Consider the following 16363-nt stretch of genomic DNA (forward strand, 5'->3'; position numbering starts at 1 on the left):
AAATCCCCAGGGCCTGATGGATTCACCTGTGAATTCTATCAAACATTCAGAGAACAGTTAATCCCAATACTATACAAACTATTTGACATAATAAGCAAAGAGGGAGTTCTACCAAACTCCTTTTACGACACAAACATGGTACTGATTCCAAAACCAGGCAGGTCAAAAACAGAGAAAGAAAACTATAGGCCAATCTCCCTAATAAATATAGATGCAAAAATCTTAAATAGGATACTAGCAAAAAGACTCCAGCAAGTGATCAGAAGGATCATTCACCATGATCAAGTAGGATTCATACCAGGGATGCAGGGCTGGTTCAACATTAGGAAAACCATCCACATAATTGACCACATCAACAAGCAAACTAGCAAGAACCACATGATTATCTCAATAGATGCAGAAAAAGCCTTTGATAAAATACAACACCCATTCCTATTAAAAACACTAGAAAGCATAGGAATAGAAGGGTCATTCCTGACGCTGGGTCCGCGCCCACGGCCATTTCCCCCTCCCCCTCCTCCCCTTCCTCTTTCCTTCCTCCCCTTCCCTTCCCCCCACCCAGCTCGGTCCCGTCTGGCCCGGCCCGGCCTGGCTCTGAGGGACGCCCTGAAGGCTCTCGGCGGACGCTCAGGTGGTGTATGTTAAAGTTGGGGAAAAGAAGACAACTTTTTGAATAATAAAGATGCCTCCTAAATTCAAGCGCCACCTAAATGATGATGATGTCACTGGCTCTGTGAAAAGTGAAAGGAGAAATCTTTTGGAAGAAGATTCAGATGAGGAAGAGGATTTTTTCCTGAGGGGCCCATCTGGACCAAAATTTGGACCCCGGAATGACAAAATCAGGCATGTACAGAATCAGGTGGATGAAGTAATTGATGTCATGCAAGAGAATATTACAAAAGTGATTGAAAGAGGAGAGAGACTGGATGAGCTACAAGACAAATCAGAAAGCTTATCAGATAATGCAACAGCTTTTAGTAACAGATCTAAACAGCTTCGAAGGCAAATGTGGTGGCGTGGATGCAAAATGAAGGCCATCATGGCTCTGGTTGCTGTTATCCTTTTGCTGGTGATTATCATTCCTATTGTCCTGAAATATCGGTCTTGATTCGGTGACCAGAGATCTCCATTAAAACAGTTCTGGGACAATTAAAAAAAAGAAGATTGCTGCATAATTTAACAAAATATGTATATAACTTTCAAAAGTTTTTTTTTTTTTCTGAAGAAGTAAAAAGAGGCAAGTGTCCAGTTCAAATTGGAGTATTGACAAGTTCCTAATTACTTCCTCCCTTTCACCAAAATATGCTTTCATTAATTTATTTTAAAACAGAAACACCTACTTTGCCATGTTCTAGGAGCCTGATTTTAAACTTGATACTTGCCAATACATTATTTGTATATATAGCTAAACATTAATGATGATATTTATAATTTAACACAATTTCCTACTGTAAACTAGAGAGGTGGGGATTTATTGCATCAAGTTCAGGGAGAGGGTGGGGAGTGAGAAGCATATGTAGAGAGATGAAACATTATGTAAAAAAGGATGGTAACCATTCAATTAATGATTACAAAATGTGTAATTTTTCTCATGTAAAAAAAAATTAGGTTTTGGAAATGGTTTCCATATATTTGTGGAGAAACTGATGTTTTTTCAATCCTGCTACTCTCAACTGTGACTAAAGACATTCCAGTAAACCTATTTTGCCTGTATGTAGAATCCGTGACAGCTTTTTTTACTTTGGAGCTATGTTAGTGGATCCTGATCAATCTTAAAGCACAGCCTGGCACAGTTAATGCAAGAAATGAGACCAAAGGAAAAGAGAGCTTCAGTGGAGTGTTTGGGAATGGCTCCTACACATGGGTGCATTACTATTGAAAATGATCAGCTTTCATTTCCCTCCAGTAATAGAAGAGAAATTAAGAGATCATGAGTAAAAGAAATCCATAGATAGTTTGTTCCAGTGATTTACCCTCAACAAAACCTCTTTCCAGAGCTGCTAACAAGGAACAAAATTCATTTGCTTTGAATTTGCTAGTCTTTCCCTGCTACCTGTCTTTCCTCTGGTAGAAGTGCCCACTTGCTCACAAGGTGGCCAAAAAGCAAGCAACAGGACATAGGAGAAGCCCCCAGGAGCCTAGTAATCCACAATGGGATCATCTGTGCCTGAAAAATCACATGCTGGTGAATGTTGACAGTTTAATATTTTTCTTGACCTACTTATACTTAATAAATAATTAAAGACAAAAAAAAAGAAGGGTCATTCCTAAAAATAATAAACAGAATATATCTAAAACCAACAGCTAATATCATCTGCAATGGGGATAAACTAGATGCATTCCCAATAAGATCAGGAGTGAAACAAGGATGCCCATTATCACCTCTACTATTTGACATTGTACTAGAAACACTAGCAGTAGCAATTAGAGAAGATAAAGGAATTGAAGGCATCAGAATAGGCAAGGAGGAGACCAAGTTATCACTCTTTGCGGATGACATGATGGTCTACTTAAAGAATCCTAGAGATTCAACCAAAAAGCTAATTGAAATAATCAACAACTTTAGCAAAGTTGCAGGATACAAAATAAACCCACATAAATCATCAGCTTTTCTATATATCTCCAACACAGCTCAGCAGCAAGAACTAGAAAGAGAAATCCCATTCAAAATCACCTTAGACAAAATAAAATACCTAGGAATCTACCTCCCAAGACAAACACAGGAACTATATGAACACAACTACAAAACACTCGCCACACAACTAAAACTAGACTTGAACAAATGGAAAAACATTAACTGCTCATGGATAGGACGAGCCAATATAATAAAAATGACCATCCTACCCAAACTTATTTATCTATTTAGTGCCATACCCATTGAACTACCAAAATACTTCTTCACTGATTTAGAAAAAACCATAACAAAGTTCATTTGGAAGAACAAAAGATCAAGGATAACCAGGGAAATCATGAAAAAAAAACACATATGATGGGGGCCTTGCAGTCCCTGACCTAAAACTATATTACAAAGCAGCAGTCATCAAAACAATTTGGTACTGGCTAAGAAACAGAAAGGAAGATCAGTGGAATAGACTGGGGGAAAGCGACCTCAGCAAGACAGTATACGATAAACCCAAAGATCCCAGCTTTTGGGACAAAAATCCACTATTCGATAAAAACTGCTGGGAAATTGGAAGACTGTGTGGGAGAGACTAGGAATAGATCAACACCTCACACCCTACACCAAGATAAATTCAAAATGGGTGAGTGACTTAAACATAAAGAAGGAAACAATAAGTAAATTGGGTAAACACAGAATAGTATACATGTCAGACCTTTGGGAGGGGAAAGGCTTTAAAACCAAGCAAGACTTAGAAAGAGTCACAAAATGTAAAATAAATAATTTTGACTACATCAAACTAAAAAGCTTTTGTACAAACAAAACCAATATAACTAAAATCAGAAGGGAAACAACAAATTGGGAAAAAATCTTCATAGAAACCTCTGACAAAGGTTTAATTACTCATATTTATAATGAGCTAAATCAATTGTACAAAAAAATCAAGCCATTCTCCAATTGATAAATGGGCAAGGGAAATGGATAGGCAGTTCTCAGATAAAGAAATCAAAACTATTAACAAGCACATGAAGAAGTGTTCTACATCTCTTATAATCAGAGAGATGCAAATCAAAACAACTCTGAGGTATCACCTCACACCTAGCAGATTGGCTAACATAACAGCAAAGGAAAGTAATGAATGCTGGAGGAGATGTGGCAAAGCAGGGACATTAATTCATTGCTGGTGGAGTTGTGAACTGATCCAACCATTCTGGAGGGCAATTTGGAACTATGCCCAAAGGGCGACAAAAGAATATCTACCCTTTGACCCAGCCATAGCACTGCTGGGTCTGTACCCCAAAGAGATAATGGACACAAAGACTTGTACAAAAATATTCATAGCTGCGCTCTTTGTGGTGGCCAAAAACTGGAAAACGAGGGGATGCCCATCAATTGGGGAATGGCTGAACAAACTGTGGTATATGTTGGTGATGGAATACTATTGTGCTAAAAGGAATAATAAAGTGGAGGAATTCCATGGAGACTGGAACAACCTCCAGGAAGTGATGCAGAGCGAGAGGAGCAGAACCAGGAGAACATTGTACACAGAGACTAATACACTGTGGTATAATCGAACGTAATGGACTTCTCCATTAGTGGCGGTGTAATGTCCCTGAACAACTGGCAGGGATCCAGGAGAAAAAAACACCATTCATAAGCAAAGGATAAACTATGGGAGTGGAAACACCGAGAAAAAGCAACTGCCTGAATACAGAGCTTGAGGGGACATGACAGAGGATAGACTCTAAATGAACACTCTAATGCAAATACTATCAACAAGGCAATGGGTTCAAATCAAGAAAACATCTAATGCCCAGTGGACTTACGCGTCGGCTATGGGGGGTGGGGGGAGGAAAAGAAAATGATCTATGTCTTTAACGAATAATGCTTGGAAATGATCAAATAAAATATATTTTTAAAAAAAGATTAATTGCAGATGTAGCAATCATTTCAGAATCTACTATATCTGTGCAATTAATTAATGAATTGGTTATAACCAAGGTCAAAATCAATACGAAATCTTCTTAAACCTTATTCCTCCTTTCCTCCTTTTCAAATGCTCTGAGATCTAATGACACAGGCCTCTTCATATTCAGCACTCAAATCTCCAAACTCCAGTCTCACTCTTCTTTACCTCCTCTCTTTTCTCCCTCTCTCTCTTTTTCTTTTTTTAGTTTCTGCTAGTCTTTCCTGCAAGGAGCCTTTCCTTGTCCTTCTTAATCTTAGTGCTTTCCCTCTGACATTGTCTCCACTTTATCTTGTATATATCTTGTTTGTACACAGTTGCCTCCCCACATTACACTATAAGCTTCTGTAAAGCAGGGACTTGATTTTTGTCTTTCTTTATATAACCAGAATTTAGAATAGTGACTGACACATTGCAAGTACAGGTATCCCCTCCACATCTTGACTCTCTCCATCATGGCTTCAACATACTGTAATCTGTCATAAGAAATTAAATGGAAATTTGGGGGGAAACTACAGATAATACATGGAGGACAACAGAAAAACATAGAAAAAGTTTGATAACTATATAGTCTATGATCAAATAATTAACCCAAATTTTAAATGTAGGTACTATAAACACCCGATAAAAGAAAAAGAAAAAAATTCTTCTTTCTCTGGTACAAATGGAGGGCCAAAAATTTTTACAAGATTTTCCAGATCATGGGGGATCTGCACCTCTAACTCCTGCACTGTGGAAGGGAAACCCTTACTTAAATGCTTGTTGTTTGCTTGCTTACAATAGACTTAGAACTGGTTCTCTTGCCTCCAATTCACCCACTATTCAAGCTGCCAAATAATCTAACAAACACAGAGATTTCACCATGTTGCTTTTTTTGTTTGTTGTTTTTTTCCTTTGATTACTTTGATTACATTTATTTGAATTGATTGATTATATTTTATTATATTAATATATAAGCCTTTGATTGTTCCCTGTGATTATAGTTTAAAATATAAACTCCATGGATTCTATATAATCTAAATCTAATCTTTCTGATCATATAATCATATTTCTCCTGTGTTAAGGGGCTTTAAATTCTACTCAGTCTGAATTACAATTGTTGCCTCAACAGTTCTAGTACTCTTCCACTTCTGTGCAGTTCCCCATTACAGAAATTTACTTTGCACCAACTGAAATTTTTTACTTCCTTCAAGGCCTAGCTCAAAGTACACTCCTTCTCTACTCTCCATTCTCAGTTATTCCTGTTCCTTCCAAATAAACTGATTTTTCCTTGCTCAAATTTTTCTAACGAATTTCATCTTGGTTTTTTCCTATTCATATTACATCTATCTATATAAATGTGTATTAGATTATAAGCTTTATGAGGAAAAAGTACACATTTTTTTAAACTTTGACTTTATAACTCTGATGCCTAGCATTTAATAAATATTTACTAAATTGAATTCAACTGAATTAAAATGCATTTATTGAACAGTCCCCAGGAAATTAGAGATCAGTGTCAAGTAAACCTACTATGTGCCAGGATACAAAGAAAGGCAGCCCTCCTACACTCTCTCCTGGTCTCATAAAACATGGAAATATGCCACAAGAATGGTAATAAAGTACTGGGAATATTTTATGTAGAAAATAAGATATATGGAGCCTAAGATCACTGTCTATAATTATTTTCAGACTTGTCACAAAGAAGTATTAGTCAAAATCCTACTTGCCTGTAGAGGTAAGAACATTGATTAATGGCTAGGAGAAAGCTAAAGTAAGAAAGGTTTCAGCTAAACAAAAGAGAGAAATCCCCAAGTCATGAGTTAGCTCCCTGCCACCAAAGGTTTGAAACAACAGGTATGTAATGTCTTATCAGAAAAACTGTACAGTCAATTTCTTGGCAGCAGTCAAATTAAACATTATCTGAGGTCTGTTACAAGTGATTTGATAGCTCACTAAAGTGTTTTTAATGTAATCAACATATCATGTTTTAGTGTTTTCATCAAACAAATAGCCTGGAGAGTGAGGAAAATGCAAGGTAACGAAAGCACACTAAAGTACTTAATTTCCTGAAAACAATTCCTTAATCTCCAAATCTACCTCATACCAATTTTGATAGCACCATACAAAGTACTACTCTAAGTACACAAAATATTACACAAAGAATTACTCTAAGGTGAACCCTAAAGTAAAAGCAAGCTAAGATACCTAAAGTTTCCCTTTTTTTGAATGTGGAAAAAACACTTAAACAAAGCAATCATCACTAATTTTCAATAATAACCTCATTGATTTTTACTAGCATATACCTCAAAAAGTTCTTTAATGTCAATTTCTCAATAAAATATGCAAATTCAAAATGTTGGCAAAAAGTTAAAATTCTATCCAAGTGCTTTAAAAGCAAAACTGGTCTCCAGTTATTAATTCAGTCTGTTAAATTTTTGTTTGCTTTTACAAAATAGCATAGCATCACAGAAAAGCATTTTAGTAGAACAGAAAGGATACTAGATTCAGAAAAAAAGGCAAGTTAGGTTCAAGTCTTAGATTTGTCTAGATCAGAGATCAAGAGTATCACATCACATTCAATCATTCAGAAATCCACTCAGGCTCTCTCACTATCATACTGTACCCATTTGCCTATTTTTTCCTCATCTTTATCAGTACTCTCCATTCCAGGACTGAGACCTGGACCTCTATACACAGGTGAGCTTCCTGAATCCACTCTTGTGGGATTTCCATTCTAAGCTCCAAACCAACTGAATGAGTATCTAGAAACTAGCCCACTCTATCTACTGGCTAACCCAAGACAAAATACTGTTGCTTCATATCCCACCCAGATATACAGACAATTACCCATACAGTGATAGCAAACCTTCTTATAGACCGTATGATTGAAAATCTGTTACCCTAAAAAAAAGAACTACATATCCCAAGAGCCCAATGACTTCCTGTCATTACATACTTCCTGTAGACAGAGGATAAAGGGCGTGGGCTTTGGAGGCCCCTTCTCTGATGTAGAATCAGCAGTGATGGTGGTGATGGGGATGGGGCTAACCAACCATGAGCATGTGGTCTTTATTTTGTATCTTCTTTATTACTTGATTTCTAATGATCATTAATAAACCCCTTAATATAATGTTATTATTGAGATTTAAGTTTAACTTTTATAAGACTAAGTGCCCAAACTGCAACCCTCATACTATATGTGAGCACCCTGACTTACCCCAGACAGGGAAGAGAGGAAGTACTCCCATTGGGCTGCTGGGCAGAGAGGCATGTGAGAAATGCCCTCAGACACAATAGAAAGAGAGAAGGGACATGCCATAAGTTCACCAACAAAGACTTATACAATTTTCTCCCATTTCCCCTCCAGAACAAAATCTCTTCCCTGATCACCTCTCTTTGATGTTTTATTCTGATCAGAATATAACGTCCTTGAATGTTTTCCTTTTAAATCTTTGCATGGCTCACCTAAGCTTAGCAAAGTGCCTAGCATATTAAAAACATTTAATGAATCTTTTTTTTTCATTCATTGAGTTGAAAGGACTCTCAGTACCTATCTAGTCCAACCACCTCATTTTATGAGTGACCATGGCTTGCCTAAGTTCAGACAGTTATAATCTGTAACAGTTAAAATTTAGGGGAGATGGGGAGACTGAGGCAGGTAGAAATTAGTTTCTCTCTGCAAGAAGTATTATATTTTTTGGAGGTTTATTAAAGCTTAAAGATTAAAGAATATACAAGTAAGAAACACGTGCCTAGGCCAGAGGCCTAGACAAAATAACCTCACATCACGCAAGAGACGCGCCTGCTCCAAAATGGAAGTCCAAAAGAGCCAAGAGCCCCTCAAAAGCCTTTGAATCAGCTTAAATACCTTCTCGATCTCGGCCCAGGTGAGATTACAAGGCATTCTGGGGAAGTGGAGCAAAGGCTCATGGTGATTGTAGTCCTGTATTCAAGTCTATTTTTTTACAAATCCAAGGTATTATGAGAGCTATAATCTGGACCCAAAACTTCTGACTCCCGAGTTCATGCTCTGTTTCATTATACCATAATGCCTCTTCACTTCACAGCATATCAGTGACTAGATCAACAGTCAGTACAGTTCTTTGCACATAGAAGACAATATATGTTTGAAAATTGATTAATCTGACATCTGCTAGTTAAAGGTTATTGTAATAGATAAATATCTAACAAGATAAAAAGATAAAACATTCTGTAAACCTTAAACACAGTATCTGTATAAACAGGAGGCACTTAACAAACATTAATTAAGTCTGAAGGCTCAGAATTAGAAAAAAGAACTCAGTATCTTCCCCCTACCCAAGTCCTTCTCTCTCCCCAACTACACTATTATTCTCAATTAAATTATCACCCTCCTAGTTACCACATTGTAATTATAACCTTAGTTGCCCTCTACTCCTCAGTTGCACTTACTCCCTGCATCTAATCCATTTTATATTTACCATGTATACTTCCTTCTATTCACTTATACAACCACTACCCTAGTTCAGTCTCTCATCTTTCACCTGTATTGTTAATAATATCTTTCCAGGTAATCTTTCCACAACAAGTTTCTCCCACACCAATCCATCTTGCAACCATCTAGGCAATGGACATATAAAGTGTAAAGATTAAATTTAACTCTCCCCAGATTGTGAAAAATGAAATTAACTCTCCCCTTATTGTGAAAATGAAATTAACTCCCCTGCCCATTTTTATATTTAATCACCAAAAGTATAAACATACTACTTACAGTTGAGTGGGGAGATCTGTCCATTTTTAGATCTAATCACCAAAAGTGTAAACATCCCCCTTAATCATTAAGTGGGGAAGTGTGGAAAAGAGAAATTTGGGTAGCATGCAAAAAGACAGGAGCAGCTGAGAATGATGACCTGTCAGTCAAATGAGTAATATTCTGATTTGGATTGTTACCAGGAGAAGCAGTTGGAAGAAAGAAAGACTCTAACTGAAGGGTTATGTCTTTAACCTTAAAGACAGAAAGGAGGTTGTCTTTTTTATTTTGAAGACAGAAGAAAGAAGGACAAAAGTCCAGATATATCTCTTTCTGACTTGCTCTGTTGATGATAGTGACTGAACTTCCAGACCTATCATCCATTAATCTCAATTGAACTATATTCCACCATCTTCCAATCTAGACTTATCCTAGTGATAGGGAAACCCCAAAACCTCTTTCCTTCCATTTCCTTATCCTTCCCTGTCTTCCCTAATAAACCCTTTTATTTAAGATAGAGAAGAGAAAAAGTATTTCATTTGAAACATCATAAACTCACCCCTGAGTTGATTTAGAGAAACCAGAAAGAGAATCACTAAAAAGGGGGAGGCAAGAGGGAGGCGAAGGGAGGAAGAGAGGGAGGAGGGAAAACCAGAAGAATGAAGATTAATAGCCTAATCTGGTAGTTATCAATTACCAATCAATATAGTCCCTTATTACTACTTATTACAGAGGTTTGTGACCCACATCTGCAATAGTGAGTGACAAATAAGAATTAAACTGACCCTAAAGCAAAGCTTCAACTATGATTGGTAGATGTAAAATTTGGGGAAGACACAGGAAATGACACAAAAGAAAGTGTCTTTTCAAGGGAGTGACAACTTCCTGAGTGCAGTTCTACTTGGAGTTAAACTTCCTGTGAGAGAAAGTTCTTCATTCTTTGGAGTTGAGACTGGAGAAGAATCTGCTGGCTGGACCTGAGACCCTGTTCCTGGTGAGGCTTTTCTTAAATCTCTTCCTTTGGACTGACACATGGTGAGTGAAAAGGCTGAATCCTTTTCTGGATTTTCTCAAGAGACTAGCCTCAGGAGAGACCTACCTCTTGAGAGAGACTTCCCCAGGTCCTTGGCTTTGCTGAGGCCTCTCCAGCTAAGGACTAAGTCTCCCTGCCAGGGTTGAGCCAGGGGCCGGGAGTAAATTACTTAGTGCTGTATAAGAGGGAAAAGTTCAAAAGCAATGGAAAATTTGATTTGATTTTGACAAACCTTTCTCAGGAGAAAAGGAAATAGAACCATAGCTTACTTAAGGGGATGGTATGGAATTCTTCAGCCAAGCTCAAAAGGGCAGTTGGGAAGCTGAGAAAAAGGTTCTTTGCTCCTGAAGCTGAGAGGGAGAAGGAACCTCTGCTGTGAAGATACCCAATTTCTCAATCCTTTTGCCTGAGCCACAGAAATCTTTGTCAACTGGTAACACTTTTAGGATACAGACTTTTGTCTCTTAGGGGAACTACAGAGCTTATCATGAAGAAAGACTCACTGGTTCAAACTCCCAAGATCTGTAGAGGAAATAGTTAGGGATTTCCTTTTCCCTCTGTCCTCATTACCCTTCAACTCTTTATACCTAAATAAATAGAGAAATCTTGATTTTAAAAGAGATTTCAATCAGACTCAATGTGTTAGGAGGGGAACTTCAAAAACATCATTTCAAGAAAGAGTCAGGGGAAATTTCACATACACTTTTAGTCTAGTCAGAACTGACTCCATTTGTTAACAGCCAAATTGGGGGAAGGGTAGGACAGAAGTGTTACATTATATTGAATCCCCAAGTGTATAGCAACTTTGGTTCCTCCTTCAAAGTCACCCACTAATAAAGTGCTTAGGCTAGATATCTTACCCTAACCTCTCTCTAATTTTCTTCACTCTTTCTATATTTTGTAAGTAAATTATAAATACATCTATTTGGAATAAATTAAATTCCTGGTGACCCTACTCTTAAATAATCCAGTCCAACATTTTTTTTATAAATTAACTCCTTTTTCACCCCTACAAAAGTCAAAATGAAAAATATCTTCTGCCTTAAAAGAACATAAAGTCTCTGATTTTATGATACAAATGTATGCTAATTTAAGGAAGTAGAGTATACTTACAACAGTGGAATAAAGAAGGACAGTGTTTTCAGGGCTTTTCAGGTTTCTTCCATAATGCAGAGCCTTCCTCTCTGAGATTATCTTCCATCTATTGTAAAAAATAGACTCGAATACAGGACTACAATCCCCACAAGCCTTTGCTCCACTTCCCCAGAATGCCTTTTAATCTCACCTGGGCCGAGATAGAGAAGGTATTTAAGCTGATTCAAAGGCTTTTGAGGGGCTCTCTCTTGGCTCTTTTTGGACTTCCGTTTTGGAGCAGGCAGTCTCTTGCGTGATGTGAGGTTATTTTGTCTAGGCCTCTGGCCTAGGCACATGTTTCTTACTTGTATATTCTTTAATCTTTAACCTTTAATAAACCTCTAAAAAATACAATACTCCTTGCAGAGAGAAACTAATTTCTACCTGCCTCAGTCTCCCCATCTCCCCTAAATTTTAATCTTTACACTATTCTATATAAATCTTGTATATAACTAATCATTTACATGTTGTCTTCCTATTAGAATGCAAGCTCCTTGCAGGAGCCCAGTTGATCAAAGTGATGGATACAGAGAGACAAAAACAACTTGACTTACAGGTGACTGATTGAATGACAGCTTACAAAAAGTCTATCCTTATCCTAAATATGGTAGTATGTTATACCTCCTCACATTAGTGTATAATTCTATCTTCTCTGTAGAATATATGCTCTGGAATATAGGAGCCAGTTTTCATTTTTTCTTTGTATGACTATCACCCAGGATCTTATATATACTATGAATTTGATATATAATTGTTGAATCAAAATGGGTTGATAGTGATTAGCAATCTGATAATTATAACCAATGGATAATAAAATAAATAGCAAAAGTATTAAAGTATTTTTCTTAAATATCTTTACTCAAATTGAACAGGTCTAAAAAATATATTACTAACCATTTTGAATCACTCAATTGACAAAAATGTATTAAGCAGTTATTATAGATGATAGTCTAATAAGCACTAAAAATACAAGAAAAAAGTCTGCATTTAAGAAGGTTATATTCCATCAGAGCAAATAACAAATACACATATAATTAAATTTTAAAATTAATATAATGTACTACCAGGAAATAGTAGCAACTGAGAGGATCCAAAAAGGCCTCATGAAGGAGGCCTTTTGAACTGAGCTTTAAAGGGATCTAGGGATGCTAAAAGGAAGCTTTATTAAAACAGAGGATATAACAGTAACAACTGTCTTCTATCAAAGGTGACATTTATCAGATATGCTGGATCTTGACATTCTCTCCTTGCCTGATCTTATTTTAGGAAACAGAGATGTCACGCAAGTAAGATTACAATCCATTCTACCCTACACGCCAAAGTTTTGATTATTTATATATAATTTAAGTTTTCTCCTAACAATGTTCACCTACTCCTTGGGGATAGAAAAGATTTGTATTTTTTTAATATTTTAGACTCCTTGGGATGTCTAGCTAAACCTATGGACTCCTTAGAATAATGTTTTTAAATGCATAAGGATTTAAATGCATATGATCATAAAGGAAATATAGAGAAATAAAATTATCAAAAACAATTGTCTTAAGTTCACTGATGGCAAATTAAGTGGCCCTTTACTTTGGGAAAAAAATTGCAGGACATCTCACAATTCAATAGCAATTGTTATTTCATACAAGCCTGTTGCTTTATTATAGCTATATTCAGAATCTATTTCATGACAGTATCCTTTGATCCACATCCATCTGACTCCAACAGTTCTTCCTCTGGAGATGTATAGCATTCCCTGTTTATAAGTAAGGATTTTCCCAGACGATTGCATTGCTGAGAATAGTCAAGTTTTCACATTTGATGATCATACAATATTGTTATTACTGTGTACAATGTTCTCCTGATTCTGTTTATTTTATTCTGTATCAGTTCATGCAAAACTGCCTCACTTTTTCTGAAATCATCTCATCATTTCTTATAGCACAATAGTATTCCATCATTAATATGTACTATAATTTGTTCAACCATTCCTTAATTGATGGATATCCTATCAATTTCTAATATTTTGCCAACACAAACAGAACTGCTATATATATATTTTTTTAAACAAATAAGTCCTTCCCCCTTTTTTATGATATCTTTGGGATACAAACCTAGTAGTGGTATTACAGGATCAAAGGGTAAGCACAGTTTAATAGTCATGGTTCCAAATTACCCTCCAGAATGGTTGGATCAGTTCACAACTGCACCAACAATGCATTAAGATTCCAATTTTGCCACATCCCCTACAACATTCCTGACTTTCCTTTACTGTCATATTGATTAATTTGATAGGGGTAAGGGGATAACTCAGTGTTATTTTAATTAGCATTTCTCTAATAAAAAGCATTTTGGAGCTTTTTTTAAAATGATTATTGATAACTTTGATTTCTTCATCTAAAAATTGCTTGTTCATATTCTTTAACCATTTGTCAACTTGGGAATGGTTTTTAGTCTTTAAAATTTTACTTATTTCTCTATAGATTTCAGAAATGAAACCTTTAAAGAAATTTGTTATAAAAATGTTTTTCTAGTTTGTTGTTTCCCTTCTAATTGTGGTTAAATTAGTTTTGTTTATACAATTTTTTAATTTAATATAATCAAAATAATTCATCTTACACCTTATAAAGCTCTCTATCACACTTGGTCATAAATTTTTCTCTTCTCCAAAGATCTGCCAGGTAAACTATTCTATATCTTCATAATTTCCTTATGCTATCACTTGAGTCTTAACTAATTTTCAATGCAAATCTGTGTCTAATTCTCAAAATAAGTGGAAGGAAGAAAGGAAGAAAGGAAAAAAGGAAGGAATGGAGGGAGGGAAGGAGAGAGGGAGGAAGGGAAAAAGAGAGGAAGGGAGAAAGGGAGGGAGGAAGGAAGGAAGGAAGGAAGGAAGGAAGGAAGGAAGGAAGGAAGGAAGGAAGGAAGGAAGGAAGGAAGGAAGGAAGGAAGGAAGGAAGGAAGGAAGGAAGGAAGGAAGGAAGGAAGGAAGGAAGGAAGGAAGGAAGGAAGGAAGGAAGGAAGGAAGGAAAGGAGGGAGGAAGGGAGGGAGGGAGGGAGCCAGGAAGGGAGGGAGGAAGGAAGGAAGGAAGGAAGGAAGGAAGGAAGGAAGGAAGGAAGGAAGGAAGGAAGGAAGGAAGGAAGGAAGGAAGGAAGGAAGGAAGGAAGGAAGGGAGGAAGGGAGGAAGGGAGGAAGGGAGGAAGGGAGGAAGGGAGGAAGGGAGGAAGGGAGGAAGGGAGGGAGGGAGGAGGGAAGAAGGGAGGGAGGGAGGGAGGAGGGAAGAAGGGAGGGAGGGAGGGAGGAGGGAAGAAGGGAGGGAGGGAGGGAAAAAGGGAGGGAGGGAGGGAGAGAGGGAGGGAGAGAGGGAGAGAGGGAGAAAGGAAGAAATGAACAAACAAACATTTGTTTCCAGTCAACAAACATTTATTAAGCATCTACAATGTGCCAAGCACTAAACTAAGCAATGGGGAGACAAAGACAGGTAATACAGCCCCTCCTTTCAAGGAGCTCACAGTCTACTGGGGAGAGAAAATGTAAATGACTATGTTCAGACAAGATATATAACAGATAACACGGAGATAACCAAGAGATGAAAGGGACTAGCATTAAGAGGAATTGACATTTGCAATTCAAGTATGTTTCTTCTTTTTCAAGCAAGGAAATCAATGTTGAACTCTTATCGACATACTGTCCTGTCCTAGAGATCACAAAATCCTTTAATATGTATGATTTCATTTCACCATCAGGTTTTCTAACTGCAAGTTTAATGTTTACTACTGCATCAAGTTATTATAAATCCATAATTAAACTCCCAAATAAGCATTAGTTGTTCACTTTTATCTCCAGTTTATTATATAAAGCTTATATCTTCCTTTATTAACAAGGGTGAAAAAAGTGTTACACTTAAACTCTTAATAATTAAAATTCTCTTTTTTAAGTTTTCTTAGAACACAAGGTGATCCATTCAAAGGGTATACTAAAGCAGAGCTTCCTAAAGAAAAGTAACCATAACTACTTTGAAAACTGTATGTTTACATTAGGATTTAAGACTTATTTAATTTCTTAGATTAGATGTAGATAATATGGGAAAGTTCTACAGAAAAATCAAAAGGTTGTTCTGGAAATTGATTTTATGTGAAAGGATGAAAATTATGCTTAAGAAATGACATTTCTTAAAAATGCAACAAGTTAGCTAGTGACTAAACTGGCTTAGTTGGCTTTGTATAGACAAAATATCAAAATAATTCAACTTCTATGAGTATGGTTGAATACTTATTTTCCTGACTAAAGTGATACAAGCATGATCACCACAGTGTGTTTAAATTCAACATTCCACGTCTCATGCCTGAAGCATTCCAAGTTGTGTTAATTTTTTTAAGCACTGTAATTACATGCCAGACCTCCGGATATAAACTTTAATTAAAGGCCATAAATGGAATGAGCATGTTCTGCAAATGCTGCTACATTTTTCAATTATTTCTTGAGTACCATCTTTTACTGTGATTTCTAGAACACATTCTTCATCAATAAAAGTGGATCAATCGCATTTGAGGATATAGAAATGGCACTAAAAAATGAGACAAGTAACAGGACTAGACCAAGAATACTAAGAGGAATTCTATAATGCAAGAAATAAAATTTTGAGAGCATCTTATGATGTCTGATAAAAGAGGATATCAAACATTTTATGAACATTTCAGACCTTATTATTACTCAAAGAAAATGACTGAGAAAATATCAATAACTCACAAACCAAATGTTTTATTCTCCCATCTATATAAAAATATGTATAAAAAGAATATACATGTTCCTATTTCAAAGACACACTTGATGGAGGTAATTTGCAGGTATTTAACCTGGGGTCTGTAAACTTTTTAAAAATATTTTGACAATTATTAACTTCCAGTATAATT

General features: G+C 36.4%; 2 protein-coding genes across 3 annotated transcripts in view; one reads left to right on the forward strand and one right to left on the reverse strand.

The window, feature by feature from the left end:
* The window catches only part of TMEM135 (transmembrane protein 135), a 377165-nt gene that overhangs the window by 252919 nt on the left and 107883 nt on the right, over positions 1-16363 (reverse strand). The window lies entirely within an intron of this gene.
* LOC100016646 (vesicle-associated membrane protein 4) lies at positions 481-1713 on the forward strand. The gene has a single exon (XM_016421946.2). It carries the CDS (start codon positions 683-685, stop codon positions 1106-1108), a length of 426 nt encoding a protein of 141 aa, XP_016277432.1. The 5' UTR covers positions 481-682; the 3' UTR covers positions 1109-1713.

Source organism: Monodelphis domestica, chromosome 4 (genome assembly GCF_027887165.1).
Source record: "Monodelphis domestica isolate mMonDom1 chromosome 4, mMonDom1.pri, whole genome shotgun sequence".
NCBI lineage: Eukaryota > Metazoa > Chordata > Mammalia > Didelphimorphia > Didelphidae > Monodelphis > Monodelphis domestica.

What these genes read in the sequence shown, in the direction of transcription:
- LOC100016646 (XM_016421946.2), top strand. Translation starts at nt 683, where the DNA reads ATGCCTCCTAAATTCAAGCGCCACCTAAATGATGATGATGTCACTGGC.